This window comes from Ovis aries, chromosome 3 (assembly GCF_016772045.2).
Source record: "Ovis aries strain OAR_USU_Benz2616 breed Rambouillet chromosome 3, ARS-UI_Ramb_v3.0, whole genome shotgun sequence".
Lineage (NCBI taxonomy): Eukaryota > Metazoa > Chordata > Mammalia > Artiodactyla > Bovidae > Ovis > Ovis aries.
In genome coordinates this window covers 181,340,705-181,361,799 of record NC_056056.1, presented here as the reverse complement: position 1 = coordinate 181,361,799, position 21,095 = coordinate 181,340,705, and the positions used below count along the sequence as shown (strand labels likewise).

Here is a 21,095-nt window from a genome sequence, read left to right as displayed (position 1 = left end):
TGGGAGGATGGGAGGCGCAGCCCCTGGCACCTGTGGCAGTTCTGTCCAGAGTCCCCATTCTTAGTCTTCCAAGAAAGACTCCGCTCTCATACAACAGTGGCTTCAAATTTCTCCAGAGGGTGTCTGGAATACAAATGCAGGCTTGCTACATTCATGATCCTTCCATATGACACCCCTTTGGGACAGGACTTGGGAATACTCATAAGAGGGAAGTGTTCCTTGGAATTAGGTGGTGGTAGAGCCCCATCTGCTCTAGATGAAATAGCTGCCTTTGCTTGTCCATGATTAAGCAACCCTGGGTCATGTTCCTTCCAGCCCATTGGTCCACCTTGTATGTCCCCACTTCCTTGCTGGTCCCTAGTAGATATGTTCAGTATCCAGGGTGATCATATGTCTTGGGGACCGGGGACAGTCCTCGTTTGCTACTGTTGTCCCATCATCCACTCTCATCTGGCATTCCAGCACTCTCAGAAGGGGCTCCATTTTGGTTGGTAATTTGATGACTAAAATCTGCATAGGTCTCAGGTCAGTTGGTCTTGGTTCCATGCTGTAGCCCCTTAGTCATTTCCCCCAGCATCCCATGCCCCTGCCTTCATGTACCTCCTTAATCTGTCCCTACTAGCAGCCAGAGGGACCACCTGGAAACAACCTCTAGCTCCCCTGTCTCCTGCCCCTGGTGCTAACTGCTCCTTGGCCAGTCTTGTCCCCTCTTCTGTTTGGCTCCCTAGTTCTGCTGTTCCAGGTGCAGGCCCCTCCATGCTGGATGAACAGTTCACTGCGCCTGGTCTGCCCCATCCATGCTCACTGCTGTGCAGGGGATCCACGCCTTTCCCCCAGCAGTCCCTGCAGTGCCCCCTCAACTGACCCTTTTTTCCCCTGACAGCCCCTCTTCCTTTGGTCCTCCCAGGTCCCCTTCCCACCACCTTACTGCAGCCCCCCAGCCCTTCGCCCCACGAGGAGACCATTCCTCCCTCTTTTGTCTGCCCTGCCTCCAGCCTCTGACTCTGATTCATTCTTGTTTCTCCCAGAGCCCAGCACCAGCCGGGAACCCGGCACCGGAAGAGCGAGTTCTCTGGAAATGAGGCCCTGTGGAATCTGGCTTGTCTCCTGGAGGGAAGTTAGTAGATTTTAGGCAGAGACGGCTGTGTTCACAGCTGTCTGGAAGAAGCCAAATTGGGTAGGAATGACACTGCCAGACAGGGAGATGGAGGAAGGGCCCTGACTTGGTGGGGATCTGTCCTTCCTAGTGAATGTGGGACCAGAGAGGGTCAGTCACTTGTCTAAGATCACGCAGCAATTTGGGGCCAGGCCAGGTCTTTGACCCAGATATGTCTCACTTTGAAGCTTCATTATTCAGCCATTCTGGAGAAGTCTGGCTGGTAAGGGGGCAGGTAGGGGATGCTGGCTGGAGGGGTGAGGTCTCTGCTGCCCCCTGAGGACCATGCTCTCAGGGCACTCTGGGTGGTCCTTCCATTGCAAAGGACGGGCTCCAGGCTGGTAGAGCCTGGGTGGGTGGAGGCCTGACTTTGATTCCTTGATGCTCACACTTTGTGGACCCCTGGGGAAAGCCTGAGTCATCGCTGAGCTGGCAAACATATTTAGCTCCTTTCATAGTCTCTAATATATCAATTTCTCCAGGTCTCTCACACCTGCCACTCGACTCCTGGCTGCCTGCCCCCTCCCCATTTCCTGGCCCCAGGACCAGCTCTACGCTTCCAGGCACTGGGCAGGGGTCCTCCTTACCCACTCCTACTCCACCTCAGGCCATCCTGTGCCAAGCTTGTTCTCTCTCTTTCTGTGATGGCCTCATTCAGCAGCCATGTTATTGGATCCCCAGTCAGAGTTTCATGACAAAGGGCAAAATAGCCTTGGAGATGCAAGGGACTACATTTGGGGCACACAGCTTAGCCCCTCAACCTTTCACCTTCTTGCTTTGGGGGCTTGTTCTGGGACTCTCAAGGGAGTCCCAGAATAAGCATCCTTGTTTTGGCTCCTCCTGGCTAGAAAACCCAGGCCTCCAGTTATTTTATCTTTCATGGGCACCTATGCCAAGAAGCTTTCCCAGATCTACAATCCCCTCAACCTCTGCATGAATAGTTCCTCCTCCAATGGCCCAGCCTGTTTTGTATCTTCACCAAACCATGTATATAGTTTGCCTTGAAGTGATGATAATAATAATGGCACTTAATCTTGAGTAGGTACTCAACACTGTCCTAAGTATTTTGCATATAGTCTATTATTTTCATCTTATAGATGGGCAATCTGAGGCTCAGAATGCCTAGGAAACTTGCTTAAGACGCAGGGTAGAGTTGGGCTTTGAACCCATGCCCCCACCCCCCATGCCCCCCCCCCCCCCCCATCCCCGCCACCCAGGATGGCCTCACTACTGCCCTCTGTGGCCTATCACAGTAAGGGGCTTTTGTGGCACCTTCTCACTTGCCACCCAACCCCACCACACACACCAGCCTCACTTCATCTCAGGGCAGGGGCCACCTGGTACCCATATCTGACACATATTCCCTAGTCCCCATTAAAGGTTTATGTCCAGAAACTCACCTGTCTGAACCCTTCATGAAGGAAGATCACATCTAGAGAGAGCAAGCTACTAGTTCAGGGTCACACAACCTGAAAGCCCTCAGAGAGCCAGGGTATCCTAACTCCTAGACTGAGCAGGGTGACTGTGCCCCAGATGAAGAGAGGGGGGAGGCCGATGGGCATCTGTGCCCTCAGGTGTCTGGGGCTGCTGGACCCCACAGGTCCTAGTCGACCGGGTGCATCCTTCTCCAGGAGGCCGACGTCAAGGCTCTACTCTGGGCCGAGGCCTCATTCCTACAAGGGGCAGCCAGTTCAGCTCCCGGCTGGCTGCGTCGCGGAACCTCTCATCCACGAGTGGTGGGAGCCCCCTGCTGCCCAGAGCGAGCAGTGGCAGAAGGACGGGAAGGAGGGCAGAGGCCACCGGAGCCGGTGAGTCCTGGGCCAGCAAGGCAGAGCTGGACCAGATTGCTATGTGGCCCCGCCCACCTCTCTAGCCACGCCCCCACCTAGCCGCCTCACTGTTCCCACAGCTCCCTGCGCCTCTAGATACTTGCACTAGTTAATGCTGAGGCCCAGAGAGTCTTCTCAGTTGACTTCAGTCAAAGAATTCTCGCGCATCCTGTGTGCCAGGCACCTAGCAGTGACAATCTGGCCCGTGAGGAATTCGCAGTCAGGATGTGTGTGATGGGGAGGGGCAGAGCTGAAGTGAGCTCACCGCAGAGTCAGGTGTGTGTCTTCTCTCCCACCTGGCTGCCGACGCTCAAGTACGGCTCCTTCGAGAAGCCCCCAGGACTGCCTGGCCGCCCAGCTCAGCCCTCCACCGGCCCATGTGCTCCACTCTGTGTAACAGCATGAGTTGAAATGGTCTGTCTTTCCCCACTAGACTTGAGTTCCTTTCGAGGGCAAGGGCTTTGCCTTGATCATCTTTGGATCCTTGGTTCTGTGTGTGGAGCCTGGCACATAGTAGGTGCTTCAAAAACCCGGGCCGAATGAAAGTTGATAAATTCAACGCCTTAAGATCTTCAAAGAGTGACGCAATGGTGGCATTTCAGACAAGGGGCTGGACTAAGGTGTGGGGGCCATCTCAGTGGCCTGCACATCTGAAGGGGCTGCCTAGAACTCAGGACAAACAGAAAGTCAGCCCCATGCAGGCATGGCTATTGTCTTGTTCTACCAGTGCTTGAAACAAGGCACTTAATATAAGACTGTGGAAAGTATGAATGAAGAGTAACAAATTCAAGACCCTCTGTGACTCCCCAAGTGATCACTGGATCCAATCTGTACTTGTATCCCTTCTCGGACAGGGAACTCACTGCTTATCTCCTGGGCAGCATCCTTTCTGTCTTCAGACAGCATGGCCTATTGGGAAGTTCTTTTGCTTTCCCCTGGCCTTGGCAGAACCAGTGCACTCTTGTCCCTGCTTAGAGGGACCCTTGCTTCAAATTTAGCTCCTGGAGATTTCTGTCCAGGTGGCAGCCCCCAGTGGCCAGAGGATGAGGGTCCAGGGTCTGCTGAGTGCCCACTCTTCCCCATCTGGCCCTCCTGGTATCCAGCTGGGAAAGGGATGAGGGTGAAGGGTCTATGCTGGCCTCAAGGATGGCAGATGTGGTCATGGAGAGGACAGAGCCCCACCCACGAGTTGACTCATGAGCTTTATTCTCTATTCTGAGTGATTCCCAGAACAGCCACTCATGCCCAGAAAATCCCCCATTCCACCCTCTCAGTGAGAGGGGAGGAAGCCGAGGACCAGAGAGGGGAAGAGAGTGGACCAAGATTGCACAGCCGGTGGCAGGAGAGGACCTCAGAGCCCCTGACGCCTGGCTGCCCCTTCAGGGCCAGAAAAGGCAGCAGATGTGGCATTCAGCTCCCATGCTGCCATGGGGCCTGTGGAAGACCTCAAAGGTCCTGTAAATCTTCTTCCTGTCACACCCAAACAGATCCACCTCAGTGCAGTATCATTATGAGGTGCTTGGACACCTCCAGAGACAGTGGCCTCACCACTTGCAAGGCAGCTCCTCTGTCCTGACCCCACAGAGAGTGTGTGTGTTGTGTTGTGTGTATGTTGTGAGGTGGGGGAAGAAAGGTTGCTTCCCCTCCCTGGGGAAATTCACCTTGTCTGGCTCACCTACGCAGGCTGACAGTCGAGCCGAGGTAACCCCATATCCTGTTTTCCTGCAAGGGAACTTCCCTCTAGGGACTCCCCCAGGGCCTGTGTGGCAGGGTAAGTCGTGCTACTGAGAAGAAACCTGTTTGTGGAATGCTGGAGACGGAACTGCCTGCCTGTTCACACTTGATGGTGCTATGCCAGAGAGTCTCAGGATGCTAGGACCCAGCTGAGGCAGCTGCTCATCACCTTAGGAGCCCTGGGCAGTGGTCCAGCAGGGAAATTGTGGCAGGGACTCTGCTACAAGGGTGTATGTCACTCATGGCATGGCTGCTGTCTCCAGGCAGCCCTCCTGGTAACCACAGATCACAAAGCTCTCATCTTGGTTTCTTGGTTGTACCACCATTTCTGCTTGAGTATGTCTGCTTGAGTATGTCTGTATGTCTCTTCCATTTGCTTGCGGAGTCCCACCTGTCCCTTTTCTAAAATGAACATCCTTGAGGATGGGCCCACTCTGCTCTCTGCCTCCCAGCAGTCTTCAGTCCAGAGTCCCTTCCGGCTCAGTAAACAGGTGTAGACATCTCCAGCCAGAAGCTCCTTGGGAGACCCAGCACATTCCTATCCTTCCACAGACAGGAAGCAGTCTGAGAGGGGCCACTGCTGGCAGGTTGAGGGGTGGAGTGCGCAGAACCAGAAGGGCTGGGACATCCCTAGCCAAGCACCACAGTTTTCCAGGAACCAGAGAAGGAGTGTGACTCTGCCGAGGGCACACAGCAAGTTGAGACAAAGCTAGGACTGAGACTGTGATGTCCAGGCTCCTAGTCCAGTGCTCTTGGGTCTCCCAGAGGTCATGTCCATGGATCTGAGATGTGTCTCCTGTGTCCCTTGGGCAGGGAGGGCCCAGCTCCCACTGAGGATGGGGAGGGGCTGGCTGAGAACCCCCTGAGCAGAAGGAGGAGGCTTCGCCATGGTGGAGGGTAGGAAGCACTCAGGCCCCTCCTGCTTTGAAGGCTGATGGCATTTCAGAGGGCAAGGAGACTTCTAACAAAAGAGGAAACTGAGGCCCAGAGAGAGGGCAGGGTGCCAGGCTATGGCCGCTTTCCTTACCCCTTCCTGTAGTGGACTTGGGGCAAGGGTGGGGCCTTTCCTGGATGGCCAGGGCCAGCAGCCTCATGATCGGGCTCTGAGCCCTTGGTGGTTCCCACCTACTCCGGCTCTTGAGCCCTGCCTCCCCCACCCTCGCCCCTGCTGTCAGGTCGAAGTGAAGGGGGTTGAGGGAGGATGTATGCGGGCCCTGGGGTGGGAGTGGGTCTCCAGGTACCACAGGTCATGGGGCTCGCAGGACACCGGGCACCACCTCCAAGGAAGCTCACTGCTTGCTGGCGATCTTCTTCTTCCGAGCAGAGACCAGGTCGTAGAAGGGGACACGAGTGATGCTGGCTCTGGAGTGAGGGTAGTGAAAAGATTTCAGGGCTGGATGGGCTGGCAGAGGGATCTCATCTCCCAGGGCTTGTAACAAGGGTGTGCTTCTCGCAGGGCAGGGTTGGCCTGCCCCACTGCAGGGTAAAGCCTGATGACCCCAACAAGGACCGAGCCAGGGTGTGCCACAGGCAGGCCTGAGAGCCTCGGGAATTCTGCCCCCACGTATCTTTGGACGCCTCCCCAGGCCCCGTCAGACTTGGAAGGAGGTGACAAGAGCCCAGGTGGAACCAGCAGACCTGCTTGCCAGTTCTGGCTCTGCTCCTCTGGCTGTGTAGCCCTGGGCAAGTCCTTTCCCTCTCTGCACCTCAGTCCTCATTTGTAAAATGAAGGTGAGAGTGGGTTTGACCTGGCAGCCTCACAGGGCTGCTGCAAGATCGAAGGGAAAAGACCCTACAAGTCTGTGGGACATACCTGGTCCCCAGCCCATTGACCACTTCCGTGTCTCCCTCTGTCTAAGAGGACTCACCCGCACTGGTATCTCCCCATAGACTCAGAGTCAAGGTGTTATCCTGCTCCTCACCTGGCTTCCCTCCTCCTGTCCCTCCACTGCCCATCACACCTGTCAAACCCCAGCCCCTGCATGGTGGTCTTTCTCCCCTGATCACACCTGTCTGTGGCTCTCCAGCGTACTCAGGAGAAACCTGAGCTCTCTGCCATGGCCACCAAGGCCTCACCATCCTTTGCAGCCTCATTTCCCACGGCTCAGCCCCCACGCTGCCTGGTCCCCACATAGCCCTACCCCTGCACTGCCCAGCATTGCCTGGTTCCATGCTGCCCAGGACCAGCTATCCAGGAAGATGTCCAGGCATCCCTATGCCTGATCTGCCCTTTTGTTTTGGCCTGCATTGCTCCTTCCACCTAGAAAGTCCTCCTCCCCACCTGTACCAGGCCTTTCCAGGACCACTTAGGATCCTGATGCTAACAGGCACTGGGCAAAGAGCTTTACTCGTAACATCTCCTATGACCCTCCACCATCCCTATGAATTCTGTGCCTTGCTCCTCTGTGTTCTGGGCCTGGCCCAGAGAGGATGGTCACGGAACATGGTGGAAGGGATTTGCATGCCAGAAACAGGAAGGAAGTTCTGGAGTTAGCCCTTTTTACAGGCAAGGAAACAGGACCCTGAGAGGAACAGGGACTTCTGAAAGGTAACCAGAGACCCCTACCCACCAGCCCAGCCACCCGTTACCGAATGGCTTCGATCCATTGGTCCCGCTCCTCAGCGCTGGAGGCTGAGATCCGGTAAGACTCGTGCTTGCCCTCCACCACTTTACCATCGCCGTCAGTCTTGCAGGCCTTTATCTTCTGGCCCCGGCAGCTAGGGTTGCAGAGCTCCAGGCAGAACTGTGGGGAAGCGGCCAGGTGAGGGCAGGGCAGGGGCGGGGGGAGAGGGCAGCTGTGCGGCTCTCAGGGAGGCTCAGAGAGGCCTAGACACTTGGGCAAGACCGGCATCTAGAAAAGCAGCAGGACGCACCTGACTGCCAGGCCCTCCTGTGAGAGGAGAATGGGCAGCTCCTTATGTTGAGAACTTACTATGTGCCTGACTTGACCTAAATCCATGATTCCTCTTAAAATCCCCAGTGGACAGATGGGAAAATGGAGGCTCAGAAAGGAGCAGAGACTTATTGAAGGTCCCAGAGCCAGTATCAGGGGCCAGGCTCTGAGACACAGTGTGGCCAGGCCCTCTCGATGCCTCTTCACGCCAGGATCCCCGTCCCTAAAAGGGAGGCTGAGGCAAGCCTGAGCTACTGGAAGGTGTCACGGACACGCCCTCGCCTCCTGGAGCACAGCCGCCCTCTCCCTGCACTCTGTTTTGGAAATTCCTACAGCTGCTCTGGCCTGAGGCCACCTCGTTGACACCTACTGGCTTCTTGGGGTCGTCCACCTTCTGCACTGAGAGATTCTCAAGGGGTATGATTCCCCGGGGCTCCTTGTCCTGCAGGAGAATAAGAAGAAAGACCGGGATCAGCAAAGGGAGTCTCAAGTCAAGGGCAGGGAGTGAACTTGGAAGTTTTGTTGTTGTTTAGACACTAAGTTGCCTTCAACTCTTTGTGACCCTGAGGACTATAGACTGCCAGGCTCCTCTGTCTGAACTCAGCAGCACCCCAGACCCCAAAGAGGAGTGTGCCCATCTTCCCCAGACTCTGATCAGCCCTGGAGTGGGCAAGGGAGCAGCATGGGAAGAGCCCTGGCTGGGAGTTAGGAGGCCGGACTTTAAGCCCCAGCTCTGCCTTGCACCTTGGCCCAGCCTCTTTCCCTCTTTGTAGCTGTTTCCCCCATCTGTAAGATGGGTGTGGAGGAGGACCAAATGATCTCAAAGAGGCCCCAGCTCTACGATGGACTGCTTAGTGAGAATCTGGAAAGGGTTTGAAGAGAGGGACAGGGTAGAGTAAGGCTCACAGTGGTGAACTCGAAGTAATAGAGGCAGCTGTCCGTCAGGATGAACCAGCGTCGTTTCCAGGTCTTCACGCGGCCACCTGCAAGAGCCAGTGATAGAGTCAGTTAACCCTCCTCTGCCCTGGGCTCCCGCGCTTTTTCCACGGAAGAGCTGGGCCTCCGATGCCCACCTCTGGGCCCCCACCCTAGCCCCCTAGCCCCTAGCTTACCACACCTCCCCCTTATCTATCTCTCCTCCACTTAAAACCTGAGGGGTTCCATCACCTCCAGGCTGCCCCAGAGCTCCTCCCTAGTCCAGCCCCAGGGGCAGGCTGGCCATTCCTGCACTTTCCTCCTGCCCCCACCACTCTGTTCATCCCTTGGCTGGCTCTCTGCCTGGTGTTATGCTAAGCCTTTCATTTGCCAGGCAATGTTCGAGAGGATTCAATAACATTCACTTATTAATCCCTATGACTACCTATGAGGAGGGGACCATTATTAACCCTGTTTTACAGATGAGGAGATTGCAGGGCAGAGAGGGTACGTCATCTGCTCAAGGTCTGGTACCAGAGCTGGGATTTGAACCCCAGTGTCTGAGCCCCAGAGCCCAAGTGCATGGGCATTTCCCCACGTTTAATCCTCCCAGGGATGACTGTTACCATTTCACAGCTTTAGAAACTGAGGCGAAGGATGGATGGAGGAGCTGGGACCTGTGACTAAGAGCTGCCCTGGGGCTGAGAACTATCAGCTGGGCAAGAAAAGGAGGCTGCAGTCTGCAGGTGCATGGACTGGGAGGTGGGCCTGGAGAGATGGAGGGTCTGGATGGGCCCGCAGGCCAGGGCCCTGCTCCCACATACGGCGTCTGTCCTCCCCTGACTTGGAAAGCCTCTGTGCCTGGCTGGCTGCCCCTGCCCAGAGGTGCCCAGCATGTGTGAGGGTGGCAGGCTCAGATGGCCCGGTCCTATAGTTCCGCTGCTAGAACTTGCAGCGGATGCTGCTGAGGCACCCACCACAGCTCCCCTCTGCAGGCCCAAGGCCTTCCCTGCCCCCATCCTATTGAGGAGAGGCTCCCCAAGCCACATCCTCTCACACTCCTGCCGCCCTCCCCCCCCCATCTTTCAGGGACAGCCAGTGCCACTGGCTGGCTATGTGGGTTGGGCTGGTCCCTTAACCTTACTGGGCCTGGGCTTCCTCAGAATCACTTCAGAAAGATCTGCGGTTGAAGGGCTTATCTATGAATCTGTCAGGTTTCTGTCTCCCTTCCTGCTCATTGTTCCAACCCCCACTGTCCCCTCATCCCCAGGACAGTCGGAGGGAGGGTTGGGGCAAGCAGACGGCTGCCCTGGGGCTCAGGAGACTCTCAACTCCACCACCCGAGGCTTCAGGTCAAGTGGGTGCGTGTGTCAGCTGTGTTGCGTGAGTGTTGCAGGCACATCAGTGCACGTGCCCCAGAGTGCAGGAGTGTACGTCTCACCCAGTTTGAGCAGCCAGCCCTCGCGGTCAGGTTTGAAGAAGGTGTGGGTGAGGTCATTGCCATCGTCCTCGGGGATGGAGAAGGGCTCGCTCTTGATGCTGTCGAAGAGGTTCTGCCCCAAGAGGAGGGAAGGAAAGATCTGCTGTGACGTTGACCCAGGGCCTGGGTCTGGCCTATGTGGCCTCTGACTCTGTGTGCCTCAAGGTGGGATGCTGATCTTGCCTCTTACAGGCCCCTCTCCTAGGCAGAGACCAGAGATCTCTTCTGGGGGATGGGAATTTCCCAGAAAGCAGATTTCAGTTCTCTGTGAAGGACTTTCTAGCTGTTAGAGCTGCTGAAATATGGAAGAAGCAACTTTGTAGGACAATGAGTTCCCTGTCACCAGAGGTATGCAAGCCAGGGCTGAGAATTCCCTGTGGGAGGGTTGTAGATGTTGGCAATGATCATCCCTCTTTGTTTTGAACCCCCTGCTGTGGGACACTGCCTTCCATGGACAACCTGCCCAGATTTCCAACTGTTTTGGAAAAACATTCTAAATTGTCTAATTCTGCTGATTAAAACCAGGCACAATGCTGGGTCTCCATCATCGACATAATGAAATCATTTCCTTCTCTTGTGCTTGTGTGTGCTGCTGTTCAGATGGTTTCCTCGAAATGTTAAATGAAAAATTTCACAAATACTGTTCAATTCCCCAAAGTTTTAGAAATGGTGTTTGCTGGTTTTTAAACGTCTTTTCTGATCCAGGAGCTTAGGGGTGGTGGTAGGCTAAGAGAGTAGGGGAGGAGGATGCTGGCCGGTAGCAGGTTTTCCTGGGTTTGATGGAGAGGACTCAGCTGGCTGAGGTAGGGTGAGTGGGGAAGGGCAGGGACCACTTTCCCTTTTTGGAGCCCCCACATTCCTAGAGCAGCCAGAGAGACCTGCTGTCTCTCCCATTCTGGCCCAGCCTGGCCCTGAGGTTTCCCTAGTAGCGCCGGCTGGTTGAAGGAGTTCTGTTCTCTAAGGCCTGTTCTCTGTCAGCAAAGCTGGCAGCCCATACAAATATTCTGAAGGCCCAAGGGGGCAAGCAGGGGGACAGACAGGTCCTCATCCTTCACGACACCTACGGGGAGCCCCCTGGCAGCTTCTGAGGGCCTTCTACAGCCTACACATTCTGCCCCCACAAGGAAAGAAGATCTGTTCACCCACATTTCCTGTACCTTGTAAAACCAGGCTACTCCCACCCCGTGTAAGAAAACGCCCTTGCATCTGCCACCACCAAATCAGGCTGTCTTCTCCTGGCTGGATAGACGCGGTCAGAAAGACAACAGCCACTCACCAGTGGTTGCGCTGGCCTTGCGTCCATCCTTCCCCACCCCCTCTATTCTCCTCTGGAGAATCACCCCCTTACTTTCTGTCCAGGTTGCTCAGGGGTTTGACACTGCCCACTCAGCACCCCTCATGGCTCCAGGAGACAGTGAACGACTCCCAGCTGGCTAATTAGAGCATTTCATCACACTGGCCACAGCGATTGACTCAGAGAGGTACTTGTGACCCACACCAGCCGATAAGCCTTCATTCTGGGACTCTACACTGTTAAGCAAGATGGAAGCCTGGAGTTGCCCAGGTCCTCTCTGGGGAACTTGGGGGAAAGCCTGTTTAAGAGGGAAGCCCACTTGGAAGAGGAGGTTGCTCAGAGATGGAGAGACCAGATTGAGCCCTGACCTCAATGAAGTACCCAGATCTAGCCAAACCTAAGCTGACCATCAGTCCCCCATCTTTTCATTGACACGAGTTGAGAATTCCTCCAGCCAAGGAAGAAACTGGAAGCTGGGAAACAAGACAAAATCTGCATTGCCAAATCTTGCTTTCTGGTCTCTGCAGAGGGAAAGGCTCAGATAGACGTGGGTTTGAACCCGGACTCCTCACAAACTGAGCCCTCCTGGCCAGCTACCTCTATTGGAGCTCATTTTCCTTTGCTGTAAACTGGCAGGGGCGGGGGGATGGTACCTGATGCCTGCGGTTGTCAGGAGAACTTAAGGAGCCCAATATACAGACATTTCTGATGGAGATGCTTGGACAAGAACCCAGGAGGTCTGGCCCTACCCACAGCAGAAGATACCCTGAACTAACTGTTCCCTTTGCTGGACCTTGGTTTCTCCACCTGTGACACCAGAGGGTGGATGAGCGCTCCTTCTGTCCCCTCTCCTTCTTTCCCTTCTCCACCCCAGTTCCCTCTCTGGGCAGCCCTGTCATGGTGAGTGGAGCCAGGCACTTGAGGTGCTTTGTCTGCTTCTCAGGAGAACAATGTAAGGTCAGTGTCATCAGCCCACTTTGCAGATGGAGAAACTGAGGCTCACACTCAAGGACACTCAGCCATAAAGGTGGAGCTGGGATTTGCTCTCCTGTCCTCTGGGTCCACACCCTGTGCCTTTGCCCTGAGTCTTTTAGGCACTCTGTCCTGTCCCCTTCAGGATGGCCAGGGCAAGACTTGCTCAACCTGCCTGAGCCCCTGCTCCCATCATGCACCTCTCCAAAGCCTTTCCCACCTGCATACCCTCATGGTCACAGAGTGACCTCTCTTTAGGTGATGTGTCTGTGTCAATTTAATTTCATAAATCAGGTCACTTAAAAATGTTATATATCCTTCCACAAAGCCACAAACATACTTAAAGATACTTAAAGCTGAGTCCTTGCTTTACACATGGGGAAGATGAAGCCCCAAAAGAAAGCAAGAAGACCCCGCAGTCCACAGCAGCTTTCTGTAAAAGCCTTGAAGAGCAAAGACTAGGCCAGTGTGGTTCACTTTGTGCCCTGAAAGCTTCTGGATTAATTAGCCAGCCCAGAGACATAGGTGTTGTGCTAAATACCTTACATGTCTACACTAATCCCATAAGCTGGGAGCTCAGAGAGGTCAAGCCTCTTACCTAAAGTCACACAACTAGAAAATGGAGGCGCTAGCACTTGGATGTGGCTGTGACTCCAACGCTCTGTTCTTTTCCCTGCCTCTTGGCTGCCAAGGAGGATAATAAACCCTTTCCAGACCTCCCAGGCAGAGTTTGAAGCTAAATTGAGATAATAGACCCAAAAGCCCTATGAGAAGAAAGTTACAAGCTCTATACAAATGCAGCGCATTGTTATTAACAAAAGACTTGAATTGGGAAAAATGCCTAAGGAGGGAGCTGCTGAAGGAGGCTCTCCTGGGACAGAAGCAAAAAAAGTGGCACCTGGGAGATCCAACAGGACTGGTGCTGGCAGGCTGTTAACTCATTACCTGCCAGACCAGGTGTCCAGCTTCCTGCTCCAAGTACCACAGTGAGATGAGTTTTCAAAAGCCTTTCACATTTCAGGCAGTTTACTAAGGGCTGCGGATTTTAAATAATTATTAATGATTCTTAATAGCGACCTAAGCTACCATTTAGAGCTTGTGCTATGTACCTGGCATGGGCTATGTCCTTTACGTTTTTAAAAATTACTACTCACAGCAGCTCTGTGACGCAGGTGTCATTATTCCCATTCTCCTGGTTGAGGAAATAAATGGTGGCCCCAAGAGGGTGAGTCATTACTCAAGGTCATCCAGGAGGTGAACAACGGGGGTGGGGCGGGGGGGGGGGGAGAGATGGGACTTGACCTGAGCTCTAATCTACTCTCAAGCCCTCATTTTATATCATGCCCCCATTCAAAATAAATTTTCTCTGGGGATCAAGGAGGGTGAAGGGCTAAGGGCATGGCTGTTTTCAAACACTGAAGAGCACCAGAGTCATTCCAGATCCAGGCTCTCCCCCACCCCCACCAGACTTCTGCTGCAGGACATACACAGGGTGCTAAGCTGCCAGGGTGGGGTTCACATAGTCTTCTCCCCGCCTGCCAGACTCTGACCCGGAGGGAACTGAGACTCTGTAGAGTTCTGGGCACCTCTAATCCTAGAAATGAATTGTCCGTTCATTTTTGCTGAGCCAGGCTTTGAATCTCACTCCTGTCTTTCTAAGATAGTTCCCAGCTCCATGTTGCCCATAGGAAGCAAGTAAACTCTGGAGGCTGTTGTTCAAAGCCCTGGACGCTCTGGCCCCACCTTGGTGCCCATCACTGTCTGTATGTACTCAGATGGTTACTCCAGCTGCCCCTCCCTTTCCCTACCAGGTCAAGTGCTGGCCACTTCCTCTTTCTGGAATGTCCTTTCCCTGCTTCTCCTCTGGGCAAACTCCCACTCAACCTTCAAGGTCAGTTCAAAAGTCACCTCTTCTGTGAAGTCTTCCAGGATGGCACCCTTTCCCTGCCTCTGGGAGACTGATAATATTGTCTGCTGGGTCTCCACAGCTAGGTTCCTATGGTCAGCATAACATGAATCAGACAGGGCTGGAATTCACATGTGTTTTATCTTCTCACCAGACTCTGAACTTGGATTGAATCATCCCTGGGTGCCCCATGCCAGGCCAGAGCCTGGTGCAATGTAGCAGGGGTGGGGGCTGTTTGGGATGGGGTAGGAAGCCTGGGTTCCGCTCAACTCTCGAGCTGATGTGCAGCCTATGGAAGACCTGTTTCTTCCTCTCTGGAAGAGGGAGGGGTTTGAGCAGAGACTGGGAATTTTCTGCTCTGACCCACTGAGAGTCTAAGACTCTGAGATTCCAAGAAATAGACTAGGTGGGGTGAGGCACACTTTCGAGGAAGGTGTGAGTGATGGGTGTCTAGGGCTCCCAAAGGCTGAGGTCTGGGCAGAAACACCCTCCTGGGTGTTCAGTCTTGGACCTCCTTCTTAAGATGGGACTGCTTGTGAAAGCCCATTTCAGGACCAACCTCTTTTGTGACTGTCCATCCCCTGGACAGAGGAGCCTGGCTGGCAACAGTCCATAGTGTTGCAAAAGAGTCAGACACAGCTGAAGCAACTTAGCACATCTCAAGACAGTTATTGACCTGGGAGGGCCCCCTCCTGGAGAGCTCTCTCTTAGATGAGCCCCTCTTGGGTCATCCGCCCAAAGGCAGGCTCCTCCTGGATGCCTGGAGACCTGCTGGGCGGGGCCACGCCCCTCTTACCCGCAGCTGCTCCTCAGGCAGGTCACTGCCGTCGTTGATGCCACGGTTCATGGACACAAAGCGCTCGAAGGGCGGCCTGTCTCGGACGTTGGGGTTGTGGAGGCTGGTGTTGAGCATGATGATGGAGAAGGACAGGACGTAGCAGGTGTCTGCGGGGTGCGACAGCGGTCAGAGTCCTGGGCCTGGCCACGCCCCGTCCTCCGCCCTAACCCCTCAGGGGTGGAGGGTTGGCTGTCTCAATGCCCTGAAGGTGCACCCTGTCCTCCCGGTTTGGCATTCAAGTCCTAGCCTCACCTCCCACTCTTCCGGAGCTCCCTGCTGCAAACAAGCTTCAACTGTCAGTTGCCCGAGCCCCTGTGTGCCTCACACCCGGCACTTCTGCTCCTGCTGGGCCCCCTGCCTAGCACGCCCTCCTCTCCCCTTTCTACCCATTTAAACCCTCCTGCTCCAGCCCCCCTCCCCGCGGAGCCCTGCCTGCCCCCCTGCCCACTCTGTTCTCTGCCTCCTTGGAACTCAGAGGATGCTCATTGTTTGCTACGCTGTTCAGGGCTTGGTCACGTGCTGCTTGGTAATCTTGCTGGCATTGTGGGGTTCCCAGAGCCGAGCTCCTGTTCTATTATTCAGACTTTCACGTGTTTGTGCTCAGGAGCCAGGCTGGGCTGAGAGAGCATTTGGGAGGGAGATGATCGCTACTCTGTGATACTTTAAAGCCCTGAGTCCAGAGCCAGGGAAGTTCAGCTGTGACCCCAGCTCTCTGGTTGACCTTGAAAAGTACTTGAGTTCCCAGAGCCTCAGCTTCCCCATCTGCAATATGAGGTGTGTTAAGTCACTTTACTTGTGTCTGACTTTTTGTGACCGCATGGACTGTAGGCCGCCAGACTCCTCTGTCTATGGGATTCTCCAGGCAAGAATGCTGGAGTGGGTTGACATGCCCTTCTCCAGGGGATCTTCCCCACCCAGGGATAGAGTCTGCATCTCTTATGTCTAACCTGCATTGGTAGGCAGGTTCTTTACCACTAGTGCCACATGGGAAGCCCCTGCAATATTTTAGAAGGTTTAACTTTGAAAAAGCTTCATGTTCATTAGCGATTTTACCTCTGATAACAGTGGCTCTGATGTTGATGGTGCTTGCCCTATGCTAAGCTCTTTACATCCCCTGACAACACTAATGAGGCACTGTTACTGCCCCCACCCATTTTACAGATTAGGAAACTGAGGCACAGGGAGAGTAAGTTACATGTCCCAGGTCACAAGATTAAATAGTTCAACAGTGATTCAAATCTGGTGCTTTAAAATTCCTTCCTTCCTAAAATTTTTATTGAGTAGCTAATAAATGCTACAGAATGGGGATTCACTGGTGAAAAAATCTAAATGGTCCCCACCCTTGTGGGTTGTTTAAAATTGTGCACTGATAGATAATAAGCAAGCAAATCCCTAATTTATGTATAACCACATGTGGGCAAATGCTCTGTAGGACTTGTCCCTGGACGCACTGCTGAGAAGCCCCTTTCACTTCTCTGAGTCTGTATCTGGAAGGATGAGAACACTGCTGACCTCGTAGAGTAGATGTAAGGATTACATGACTTGCATAGGTAAAGCACTTAGCATCTGGGGAGTGCTTAGTACTTGGACTTGGTTATTGCTATGCTACCTTCAGATCCAGAGAAGAGGCCAAGACAAGCCTGCCATCATTTCTCTCCCACCCTGTTGGGAAGTGTGGAGGACCGATTTTTGCTGATATCCTTCTTATCCACCCTGGCGCCCTGCATCCTGCCCAGTCTGTTTCATGCTTCTGTGCCTTTGTTCAAACTAGAACCCCTTTCCCAAAGGCTCTTTCTCCCCTTGACCTCCTGAAGAACTCCTATACATCCTTCAAAACCCCATTCAGAAATCAGGTTCTCAGGAAAGCCAGCCTGGACATGCTGAATCCCCCATCCTCACCCTCAGATGAGACACTGATACTTTAGCACCCCATGCCATTGTTTCCTGCCTTCTCTCCCAAGGATCATACCCTTGGGAGATGTGTATGTAGGCAGCTCTGCCTGACACACACCCAGCAGAGGGTCTGGCATGGATATGGTGCTCAGTGAGGGTTGATGACAGGATCTGGCTCCCAGGGTCTGGGTGCTTGGGAGAGACCTGGTGCCTCAGGAGGTAAATTCACACCTGGCAGGGTCCCCTCCCACATAGGCACCTGTGGACTGGAAGACGCCGGGGTTGCAGAGGCAGTATCGGGAGGCGAAGGTCTCCATCATGCGGTCGATCTTCTGGGCCTCGCCTGGCAGCCGGAAGCTCCACAGGAATTGTCTGGGGGCAGAGAACAGAGCCACGGGCCGTGGAAGTGGAGGACTCTCGGAGGGGGGCAAGAGGGCCCCCATCCCTCCCCTTCAAGAAACCGCTCTGCCTCGCTCATGCTTAGTCTCTTTATCCTGTAAATGGGAGACTCCGCACCTGACATCTAGACTCACAGGAAGGGTCAGTGGAATCTGTGCTGTGAGCACCAAGTCTGCAGGAGGGCACCAAGAAATGCCTTTTCTTCTAGAAAACAGGAGCTTAGTGGACACTCTTCTTTGCCCATCTGCGGCCCAGACTTGTGGGCCACTCCACCCCAGCCCATGAGGGGACCAGTGCAGATTCTCAGGCTCTAAGGCCTCTCTCCGCCTGGCCACTGGGCCCTGGGATCCATGGACCCTGAGGAGGCTGTCTTTCCTTGGCTGAACTTCCTTTTCTTGGAACTGAATGATATCCACATCTTCCAATTGGATTCGCCAAGGTCAAGGACCATGCCCGCTCCTCTCACATCTCCCACTGAGCCTTGAACACTGGGTCTGTGTTTACTGAGCCAGTGCCTGCTTAGTGAAGGCTTGTTAAGTGGGTGAGAGAATGAAGAAATGAATAAATGAATGAATGAATTCTGGAGACTCCCAACCTACCCCTCTCCTTTAAAAAACATGAGAGTTGGAGGGAAGGCCACATTGCTTAGATAATGGTGATTTTTTTCCTTCTCTCCCTTGCAAACTCCTAATCATCTGTCAAAACCCAGATCAAATGCCCCTACTCAGGAGGTGGTTTTCCAGACATCGTCTGCAACAGCAAGACTTACTAAGCCCTTACTATGGATCAATTCTAAGCACTTTCTTACTTAGTTCTATGAGGTTGGTATTGTTATTAACCCCATTTTACAGATAAAGAAACTGAGGCACAGGGAGGTGTGTTTTTTTTTTTTTTTTTGGTGACTTTCCCCAGGAGTGAGTAGCAGATATAGGGTATGAACTGTGCAGTCTAGCTCCAGAGTTTGTGCTCCTTACCCATATATATTAATGCCTCCCATCATTGTAAAACTGAGTAGCAAAAATAATATCCTAATTAGAAAATAATAAGTAATAATAAATGTAGTACACACTAAGCTGTATTAATAAAATAAATAAAATAAGCACTAATTTAAAAAGCAGTGGGAATAGCAGTCATAATAATAGTAATAGTGATTAAAATGATTAAATATTACTATAATAATGATGTAATATAATAATTAGTAGTAGTAGTAACAAACCAGGTGCTGATACAGGCAGTCCATGCCTGTTATCTCATCTAACCTCAGCCCTCTTTGGGGATACTGTGATCGTTTGCTTCTATTTATTTATTAAAAACAATTTTTTGGCCGCACTGCACAGCTTGCAGGATCTTAGTTCCCTGACCAGGGATTGAACTCAAGCCCTCAGCAGTGAAAGAACTGAGTATGAACCACTGGGTCCCCAGGGAATTCCCTCATTAATTAATTCTCACTCTTGATGCTTTGTTTGTGCTGTTAGCCATGTGGATGATGGTGCCCCCAACACCCCTCCAGCCCCTTGGGAGTCAGGCCCCTGCCCCCTGGACCACTCACCTGAGGGCCTGGACAAGGTTGAGGTTAGCAAACTCATGGCAATCTACAAAGGCCTGGAGGACCTGCAGGTTGATGGGGTCTCTGGAGAGGAGACAGAAGGGAGGGTGGGACACATTTGAGCATCTGTACCCCCTTCTAGAGGGGGTTGAGGTTGAGGAGGCTGAGGAGGGGAGAGACATCCTCCTTCTGAATCCAGCCACCCTCTGGTTTGTTCACATGTCTGACCTGCATCACCATCCTCCCACCGCTATCTGCACACCCATGTCCTCCCACTCACAGCAGACCCCCACACGCTCCTGGCTTACCAGCACTGACCTCAGTCTGGAGCGGGGTTCTGGCTTCGGAGTGGCCTGTCCTGAGTCACTTCCTGTCTGGGTGACCCCTCACAAACCACCAGACCTCCCCAAGCCCCAGTATTCTCATCTGTAAAATGGAGAGAACCATGTCCACCCCCACTTCCTCTGTCTTCTCAGATCTGAAATCAGAAAGCCCCACCCTTCTTGCCAGCTGCATGCCCAGCTTGCTTAGGAGAAGGAGAGTGTTCTCTGAGGTGCTTGGGAGAGGGGGTGCTGGCTTGCTGTACCCCTTGGCCCAGGGCCCTCTCAGGGGTCCCCACCTGTCGCCAGCTACTTCCTCCCATGCTCCATCCCTCTGCTCCTGTGTCAATGGCTTGTTGGTCCTTCAGCCGGCTTCTGCCCCAGGGCCTTTTCATGCGCTGTTCCCTCTACCCGAAATGCTGTTTCCCCAGAGCCACACTGCTTACCTCCTCTAAATTTCAGCCAAAAGTCACCTACTCTGTGAGACCCTTTGTGTCCACACTATTTAAAGTCACACCTTTGAAGCACGGTTCCCAGAACTTTCTCATCTCCCTTTCTTGCTTGTTGGTATTCCAAAGAACTTTTAATTTTTTCTAACTTACTTTACATATTTTGGTACCTCTCTTCCCCATTAGAATGTACCTTCCCTGCTGGCAGAAGTTTTTTTTCTTTTTAATTGAAGTATAGTTGATTTATAACTGTGTTATTTTCAGGTGTACAGCAAAATGATTTATATATATATATATATATATTCTTTATTTCAATTCTTTTCCATTGTAGTTTACTACAAGATATTGAATATAGTTCTCTGTGCCATACAGTAATTCTTTGTTGTTAATCTGCTATGTGTGGTATCGCATCTGTTAATCCCATACTCCCAATTTATCCCCACTCCCCGACCCTGGTAGTTTTGTCTTGTTCACTGGTGTAAATCCAGGGCTTAGAACACTGCCTGGTGCATCTAGTAAGCCGAGTAAAGATAGCCCTAAGTCGTGTCCGACTCTTGCAATCTCGTGAACTGTAGCCTACCAGGCTCCTCCGTCCATGGGATTCTCCAGGCAAAACTACTGGAGTGGGTTGCCGTTTTCTTCTCCAGGGGAACTTCCTGACCCAGGAATTGAACCCAGGTCTTCCACATTGCAGGCAGATGCTTTACCAACTGAGCTATGCAGGAAGCACAGTAGATATTAAAAATATCTACTTGTTTTCTAGGTGAATGAAGGAAGGAATGAAGGCAGACATGCTTTGGTTCAAGGTCTGGAAGGAGAGTGATGGCTTAATCTGCTCAAGCCTCAGGAGTTACGACCTTCCTAACATGCTTCATTCCTTAGTTACCTGCACACACAACCCACCCCTCACACATAGCTGTGCACAGCTGCACATCCTCATTCCCTGCCTTCCTAAGGCCCCACCCTCCTTACCTCTCTCCCAAGTAGGTGCCAATGGCTGTCTTGTTGAGGCCCTCGCCCTTGTACAAGAACTGGGCGATGTCCTGGACGTTGGGGGTCAGCAGCTTGTGCTCAATGAGATACTGGATGCCCTGGAGGTGGTACACAGAGCCTGTAAGCAGCCCCCACCCAGCAGCCAGCCTGGGAAGGGGGAGAGAGGGTGGCCAGAGCCCTGGGGCCTGGAATTCTAGCATTGGCTCAGCTTGTTCTGGGAATTTGTGACCCTCCTTAATTGAAGTTGCCTTTGTAAGGTGATGAGCTCCCCATCAGCAGAGGTGTGCAAACAGACATGGGTTCCTGCCATGAACCAGGTTCATGCCAGCTGCTCCCCCAGGTCCCCCTCAGTCTGCCACTCTCTGATCATATACTTTGATGATTCAATGAATTTATAATTTTTAGATTGAATGATTCAGCTATTCCTTTTGTCCCCTTATTATTTGTATTATTTAAAAACAGTGTTTCATTTTTTTC

General features: G+C 53.0%; 1 protein-coding gene across 8 annotated transcripts in view; it reads right to left on the bottom strand.

Annotated features, from left to right (window-relative positions):
- Nucleotides 1-4,174: 4,174 nt before the first annotated feature.
- The window catches only part of CYTH4 (cytohesin 4), a 30,683-nt gene continuing 13,762 nt past the window's right edge, over nt 4,175-21,095 (bottom strand). For 5 of the 8 annotated variants that reach the window (XM_042247265.1, XM_042247268.1, XM_042247266.1 and 2 more), the window contains 9 exons: nt 20,598-20,716; nt 18,860-18,940; nt 17,171-17,283; nt 14,977-15,125; nt 9,970-10,081; nt 8,520-8,596; nt 7,984-8,055; nt 7,309-7,463; nt 4,175-6,081 (listed from right to left, as the gene is read on the bottom strand). In XM_042247265.1, coding sequence (XP_042103199.1) covers nt 6,009-6,081; nt 7,309-7,463; nt 7,984-8,055; nt 8,520-8,596; nt 9,970-10,081; nt 14,977-15,125; nt 17,171-17,283; nt 18,860-18,940; nt 20,598-20,716 — 951 coding nt within the window. In that variant the 3' untranslated portion in view covers nt 4,175-6,008. Of the gene's footprint in view, nt 6,082-7,289; nt 7,464-7,983; nt 8,056-8,519; nt 8,597-9,969; nt 10,082-14,976; nt 15,126-17,170; nt 17,284-18,859; nt 18,941-19,174; nt 19,258-20,597; nt 20,717-21,095 lie in introns of those variants that run through there. The other 3 variants (XM_042247263.1, XM_027967762.3, XM_042247269.1) reach the window with 3 other exon arrangements.